Source organism: Toxotes jaculatrix, chromosome 6, assembly GCF_017976425.1.
Source record: "Toxotes jaculatrix isolate fToxJac2 chromosome 6, fToxJac2.pri, whole genome shotgun sequence".
Lineage (NCBI taxonomy): Eukaryota > Metazoa > Chordata > Actinopteri > Toxotidae > Toxotes > Toxotes jaculatrix.
Genome location: NC_054399.1, coordinates 10427440 through 10435793, shown reverse-complemented (window position 1 = coordinate 10435793; position 8354 = coordinate 10427440). Strand labels below are relative to the sequence as shown.

The 8354-nt window shown below is 40.8% G+C and overlaps 1 protein-coding gene across 1 annotated transcript; it reads left to right on the top strand.

The window, feature by feature from the left end:
• Nucleotides 1-8354, top strand: rx1 (retinal homeobox gene 1). The gene is made up of 4 exons (XM_041040597.1): nt 1-107; nt 1282-1617; nt 5088-5341; nt 6541-8354. Exons 2-4 carry the CDS (start codon nt 1308-1310, stop codon nt 7021-7023), a joined length of 1047 nt encoding a protein of 348 aa, XP_040896531.1. The 5' UTR covers nt 1-107; nt 1282-1307; the 3' UTR covers nt 7024-8354.

The following is an 8354-nucleotide window of genomic DNA, read 5'->3' as shown; positions in this document are numbered from 1 at the left end:
TGTGAGCGGAGCATATAGCGGATCTGTAGAAGACTGAAGTTGGAGGGTGAACAGGTGGAGCACTGGCACCAGCAGCTTCAACAGTCCAGCGTATTTACTTCAAAGAGGTAGGTTCTGCCACTGTTTCAGTTTACTGTAGGCTTTCATACTTTTCACTGACACTGAAGTTCAACTATGTTAGTTGTCACCTAAGTACCTGAAACTGGAGAAATGTGGGTCCAAAAAGATAGTGGTGGGCTCAATAGGTAATCATGGGATGGACTGAACAAACAAAAGCTGATACTCTTGAAACTAATAACGTTTTTTTTTAAATCTTTTTATTAAAACCACATTTTCGTGCTGCTCGTCCCCTGAGTATTTGAAGTTTGATATTTTGTTTTTATTACATAGCAGAACATAAATAATAGATAAAAGAATAGAGAATCGGTTTTGCATACAACACTTCCAATTCCAATCCAGTAAATTACTTATTTTATTTATTTCTTAATTAACAGAGACAGAGCTTATTGATTAGTAAATGTAGTAATGTAGTAAATGTAGATGTAGTAAATGTGCCAGAACTGACAAAAAAAATCATTTTTGTCTGCAGTCCCTTTTCTCCCATTTTTACAGATGTAGCTTTTCTAATCAAACCTAATTTGTTACTGACCAACACACATTATTCAGTGGTTATATGACCTGTGAATGAACTGTGTATGAAACAGTCCTTAACTGCAGATATCCCACTTACTGTTACTAAAAAGTGTGTCTTACCCTTTAAAGATTTGGATCCCTGCTACAGCTACTATCTGTTTACAGCATGAAAAGCAATGGAAATAAGCAATACTCTCAGTAGAATGACCAAAAATCTCATTTATGGCACTACTCCATATGAGAGACTTTGACTCACACACAGTATTAAATCTGGGTTTGGTTTTATGAGCAATAAGAGTTTTGTTTTAGTTGCTTTTGTTTTAGCTGTGAATATTAAATCATACAGCTTGTTTACAGTCATAATCAACACTGCATGGCTGGAAGAGCTGACCATTCACAAAAAAAAGTTAAAAGTATGGTCTAATGTGTATGGTGTGCCTTTAGTTTTCGTCAGCACACTTTTTAGTATGCACTGTAGCTCTCTGTAGAGTCTAAGGGATAGACTCTCGACCCCCTGCAAATATGCAGAGGATAATCCGGTTCAAATAGATGGAAGGGTGGACAGAGTCATCTAAGGTAATCTGGTGATCTCTGACCTATCATTGTACCTTTAGTCCTTCACTAAAGCCCCCTTTCCTCTGACTGCAGACCCGGGTGAGAGCCCAGACGCTCGAATGCATTTATCACTGGATACCATGAGCATGGTGGACGACAGCTGCCTCTCACCCAGCAACTTCCACGAAATGGGGAAAGGTGGGGGCTTCGCTGCGGGAGGCCGCGTCCACAGCATTGATGTCATTCTTGGTTTCAGTAAAGACCAGGACCCCCTGCTCAGTCCTGCAGGGGCCTCGGGACCTCATAAAGTGGACATAGAAGGCCTGGCCGAGCCTGGAAAGCAGCAGGAGCCCTCGTCACACCCGTCCTACAGCGGGCACCTTTCCTCTCTGAGAAACGGCAGCACAGAACAGCAGCAGCAGTACCATGGTGAGACAAGCTGATGATGATGCTGGAGATGCTGACCTCCACCCTGCCAAAGTAGAGTTTATTATAGTAGTATCACCTTTCAGAGCCCTTAGTTTCACTTCACCAGGTGCTCATTTTGTTTTGGTTGAGGTCCGTGGTAGGTGCAGATCAATTGCTTCAGAGTTTAAGTGTATGAATCATTGGATTTTTTGGCCTCAAAACATGTGCGATGGTCAAGGATATTGATTACACAGCAGCACCTCTGGTTTTGGAAAGCTGGGTAAGATAGAATTGATTTTACTGCACTGAAGTTAGGATATTGAGGCCTATGAGCAAACATAATAAATCTTAAAACTACCTGATCGCTGACTATAAAGTTGTCTGGCCATCAACACAGGCTCAGTCTTTCATCGTCCAAATAAAACTTTTTTCAAAAACCAGAATGAAATGGTCCTGTTTAAACTCACATTTTCAGGCCTTGAGATTTTTCCACAGAAAACATGTCAAACAGTATGCATAATAGGCACAGCATACATTAAATATACATCCTTTTAAAACTTTGATAAAATATCTTCTTAAAAGAGTTCCCGCAGAGATGTAGACAAACAAAAACATCTATGATACTCTTCAGGTGTATGTATTTGCTTGAATTTTAGTTCTGAACCCAATCTGAAGGTTTAAAAACTTGAATGGGAATGAAACAATGGAATTAACCAAACAATGGAGCATCGTTTCAGTATAAAATATCCCATTAATTATCCAACACTCTGAAATAACCAGACAAAGTGTTGGGAAATCAGTCCTGTTGTGTTTACAACAGCAGCCAGGCCTCTGTGGACGTGAAATGTAGTAGTTAATTCTTTTGTTTCATTTTTTTTTAACCATTATTTGTTAGACAGTGATAACTAATATATTAGAAATCCGACCAAATTAAATGCAGCAGTTTTAGTATCATTGGATCTTATGTGTTGGTGCAGCATCTCTGTGCAGTTTCCATCCATTTCTATCCAGACACAGGCAGATTCGGAGTCAATGTGTTACATGCTGTTGCCGTGTAGAGCCTGTTGCATTAGCTGTGTGAACTGTGCCGGCTGAGATTGAGAGATAAATCACAGAACAAGATGGTGAAGGGGGGTTTATGTCCCCAAGCACAATCCCATCCCCTTGTGGAATTCCCCTAATCTTCTCTTCTGTGCAGATTAGATTGTACAGTAGTTCATTCGGGCGTTGTTGTTATCATTCTGTCTCAGGATCAAATTTATCACTTTTAATCTGAAGCTATTTTCACATGTAGGATCTGGCAGGTGGTTGGTGATTTTGTGGCAGAAACAACAACAACACACACACACAAAAATAATTTCTGTGAACTGGAGATAGATACATGCTCACCAGAAAAAATGATTTTAAGTGATTCAAATTTAGTAGCTGAATCCAGGAGGACATTCTGTTTTCTTGATTAACGTAAATCAACACCAATGACATCACCCTTTTGTATGTAACTATCCTGTGAAGTCAGCCCAGTTCCCCCTGAATGAGCAACTTTTCAGTGTTTGTGGTGTCAGTCGCCCCCCCCCCTCTGTACCGAGATGTTCTGCTGGCTGATAAACAGTGGGCAGCCTTCAGATCGGCGGCTGTGATGGGCTGACAGGCCAAGAGCTGGTCACTGAACCAGACCTGACCTCTGCCTTTGTCAGAGCCTGGCCTTTGTCATAGCTGCTTAATGAGAGGTGGATAAATGAACTCCTGAAAATCCTGCTTTGCCTTTGCCTGTGCTCCCGTTTGCCAGTTGAAAGGCCACGATGACCCTCTCTTTTCTCTCCATCAACACATCCTATTAACAGAAACAAGCTCACAATTACATACATGTACTCTTAGTGGTTTTACCGAAACAGTGACGTTTTGGACAGCTCGTCAGCGTGTGTTGAACAATGATGTGGAGAAAACCTCAAATACAAACTACGACCTACTTTCACCGGGAAAATTAACATGCAAACCTACAGCAGTTAAGCATGTAGGCTCACTGACTTTAGAAAGGAAATTTCTATGTAACTTAAAGCATTGAAGTGATATCTTTATAGTGGCAATGCATCAAATGACAATGTGAAAACAACGTGACAGAGGCTCCCCTCGACTTTCATGAGTTTCAAGTCGCTGCGTAGCTGATCTCACAGCATTGTTTTTGACTATCACAGGCAGCTGTTTACAGCAAAATCTCTAAAAAAAAAACCCCTACTGGCTAAATAAGAAAACTACAGACATTCAAGGTTAGCAGCTAACTGGTGGACATAATGCAGCATTTAGCTGCTAAAGAGCCAGATGTTTCCCTCAGGAGTAGGTAGATACTGACACAAACACGACTCCAAATGGATGGTACCCAATAACCGTTTCCTAACAAGTTCGTAATGTAAATGTAAACGGTGGTATGTCAATGATATGTCAGTGTCAAATGTCTCATTACTTGTTTGTCCATATATTTTTATCTTGACAAGATTCTCTGTAGATTTACTATTTCATGTCAAATGCTGAATTATTCCATTTGTGGGAATAACTGGTCAGTGGTCCATCTATTCTGATGGCAAAATTTGCTCTTGATTCAAGGAGGTCCATTGAGAATTTTAATACCTCTGTCATGGAAGTATTTTAAAGTCAATTTAACATACTTTCTGTGACTGACAACTTATCCAACACAACCTGAATGATACACAGGAGATCTGATTCATGTCGGATCCTGGCAGACATAAACTCTTGGAGGGTAGCTGCTTCACAAGAGCAACTGATCTGATTGCCGGATCATCATCTTTGTACTTTGTTTAACTCAGTGCTGAAGTGGTCAGATTAACTCTAATTTAGCAAACAATCTTTTGACAGCAATGAATTCTTGATATTGTTCTCCCTGTAATGTTTTTTGTTTTTCTTTATCTTGAAGGTTCTTGAGGGGAGGATGCACTAATAGCCTTGTAGTGTCATTGGACAGTAGCTTGTCACTGGCTGCTGCAATCAGATGTTGATGGATGCTTCTGCTTTAACAATGATGAATTACACTCTGGGAATTAGCTAAACACAATGGTTTTACACTCTTCTGTCAGCAATAACAATGTATAGTTCAGTTCATAAAACAAAATGAAACACTTTTGTTTCCAAATGACTTTTTAAAGACAGTTTACTTTTGGAGGAGATAAACACTGGAAACAACTTTTCCAAATCCGATTAGGAATGTTTTTGAGCTCCATTGAAGTTCAGGGGATTGCTTGCTTCACTGACCTACAGTAGCCTATTGTTACAGGTGTCAAGCTAATGTTTGCTCTACTGGAAAGTGGGGACTACATTCTTCATTTCAACTAACCACTCTACTTTTCCTTTCCTCTAATCTTTAGTTTTAATGCAACATATACAGACTGTACCTACACATGTAGAATACTGAATGGACAAAAAAAAAAAATCAGTATGAAGAAAGAACCCTCTCCTGATTTTTTTTCTTGTGTGCTGAACAGATACAGGCTTATTCACAAACAAGTGTGATGAGGAACTGAGTGAGCTGAGGAAGAGTGCAGACAGTGATGAAGGCAAGTCTCCGGAGCCTTGCAAGGACGATCAACCCAAGAAGAAACACAGGCGCAACCGCACCACCTTCACCACCTACCAGCTGCATGAGCTGGAGCGTGCCTTTGAAAAGTCCCACTACCCAGACGTGTACAGCCGAGAGGAGCTGGCCATGAAGGTGAACCTCCCTGAAGTCCGAGTTCAGGTAGGAGGACTACAACAGCACAGGCAGCAACATGAGCGTTTTCAAACAAGTCTATAGTTAGAACAGTCAATATCACAGAGATCCTTTGGCATGAAAAATATGCACCTTGTGTGGTTTCTCTTATTGATAAAGATGTTTTTTCAGTTTGCATGAGTAAATGTTCAGGGTCTGTGGTGTTAATGTTTGTTTTTGTTGTAGTATTGTTTTTTCTTGTGTTGTTGTGTTGTGTCACACACAGCACATACTGATGGTTAACCTTAAGAGTTAAAATGGTGTGTTTCCAGACCCTGAGGTCCTTTTAAGGACAGCAGAGACATGCCAAGCCTTTGGGCTTTGGCTGGTCAATTTTCAGGTGAGGAGATTGTGCTAGATAGTTACACAAGCAGTATGCGTGTTTCCAAGTGTTACGACATACTATGCTAATGTCATTTTGAGGTGTATCACCAAGAAGGTGCAGTGTAAAACAAGAAGGTGCCTTCTTTAGAGGACTAGAATGGCTAAGTTTAGGACTGGATAGCTTCTTAACAATTGGCAAGAAGCCACTGAAAGTGACAACAGGAGGTCAAAATAAAGTGCAAAGCAGAACAGCAAAGTTCTCAAGCAATTTGACTGAAAGTTATTAGCACAGAATCCACTTACTGGAAATTTCTAAACCAAACTGTGTGGCCCTTGTTAGTGGTTCAGGTTTACTCAGATGTTGTGAAGAGGAAGATGTGAAGATAATGTCCAGTAGGTGGACTTTGTGCTTGGAGGTTTTTTTTTTTTTTTGGTTTTTTTTTGTTGAATAGATATTTCCAAGGTCAGTAATGAGCCTTCAAATTCGACTGTCCAGTGAATGTTTGGCTGGTATTGAAAATATCACAGTAAATACACATTCCCTGTGCTTTGAGAATCTAGAGTTGTTTACCTACGGCTACATTTCAGTCTAAAGAACTTTAGTTTGGGCAGCATTTCTGTGAGTGTGCTGGGTTGAGATGGTGGGTGTGTCAGAATCTTGAATGGCTGTGCTAATGGAGAATCAGTCACCACATTATAATTGCAGTATAATTGTACAAGCAGTATAATTGTACACACACTGCAAGACTGATGGACAAAAAGAGTAATACCTGCGGCAACACCTGCAAAGTGACTCTAGACAACAAACTCATTTATGGACAACAATGTAGTCCACCTAATAATAATTTGATTTTGTCCTCCAGGTCTGGTTCCAGAACCGCAGAGCTAAGTGGCGTCGGCAGGAGAAGATGGATGCCAGCACCATGAAGCTCCATGACTCACCCATGCTGTCCTTCAACCGTCCGGCACCAGTTCACACCAGTATGGGTCCCATGACCAACTCCCTCCCCTTGGACCCCTGGCTGACCTCTCCCCTGTCCAGCGCCACACCGGTCCACAGCATCCCAGGCTTCATGGGTCCTCCTCAAGGCCTCCAGCCCAGCTACCCCAGCCACAGTTTCCTCAACTCCACTCCCCATCCTCCTCATCCTCATCCTCCTCATCCTCATCCGTCCATGGGTCAGGGGATGCAGAGTATGGCTCCTCCTCCTTACCAGTGTACAGCACCATATCCTGATAAATACCCACTGGAGGATGTGGACCAGCGCAGCTCAAGTATCGCTGCACTGAGAATGAAAGCAAAGGAACACATCCAATCTATGGACAAGACCTGGCAACCAATGTGACTAACAAACCTGGCAGTCCAAGTGTGAGTAATGGTGGGAAAGGGAGCTGCTGAAGTTTTTTCTTGGGTTTCAGGGTTACAGACAGAGTACAGTGTTGGAAAAGATGGCAGTGACGTGTCTGTTAGAACATGGAGCAAAGGAAATGGATTTTGAACTGTGAAGACTGAGGATTCTAGGACTTTTAGTTTGGACTTTCTTGTTATTTTTTTCCTGTTTTTTTCTCATCTCATGGGCATGAAGCTGAAAAGTGAACTCTAAATTGTTCATTTTAACCTGTCCTCCTGCCAATCTGTAGGTGTGTAACATTGCTTTGGGTTCTGTAAACTGTTGGCAAACATCTCCTTGGTGACCATTGGTCTAATCACAATTTGCACCCCAGAAGGTGCTACACACAAATATCTTTATCAATCACAGTTTATTACTAGCCATAGGCATTCTTCCGTTTAATTGAATAGGTAGGTCAGCCCATATTCATGATCAGGTTTTCAGGGGTAACAAATACTTTTTTATGTAAAAAATGAATAATTTTGTCAGAGGACAGCAGTTCATGAACACATTTTAATATGAAAAATCACCTAAAAGAAGAACTGCTGTGGGTATTGTAATTTTTCTCATAATTTTTTCCTCTCCTTGTGTCAACCATCAGATTGATTGAGTCAGACAAAACATCACCTTCTGTTGTTCAGTCTTTACTTTTCCCATTTTCATCAGCATGTTTGTGTTTTTACTAATTAATCCAATTGTCGAATTTTCATGGTTCAGCTAATCAGAGTCTCTGAGTACTTTGGGAATGACGGTCAAATCTCAGTTTAATGTGACAGCAGCTTTTTAAAGAAAATCAAGGCACATAACAATATTACTGACTGAGGCTACAAAAGAAAGTCTCTCTCAGTGATCTCTTGATTTATAACAGCCATGATTTCAGTTCATCTCCCACTTATAGGATGGTTTGTGTTGGTACTTACTGCCTGCCCAGTTTAGATCTTTGAGCTCATAACTTATAGATACCCTGGTATGACTGGAGGAAGATGATATCACAAGGTTTGCAGTTTAAAGATAGAGGAAATCCTCCCAGTTATGGCGTCACAATGTATAATACAGGTAATTTTGTGGCAGGAAAATGGACAAGAGTCAGAGATATGATGGCACCTTCTGAATAAACTGACGGGCTGAGAATATACCAAAAATAATCCTGCACGATTAAAATCTTTTTTTCTCATTTGTGATTAGATAGATAGATAGATTCTGTAAAGAAGGAAGTGAAGGAGGAAAGAAGGAAAAGAGGAAGCCTAGAGAGCGAAGTTACCCTCTTTTTGCTTGAGTGGCTGTTG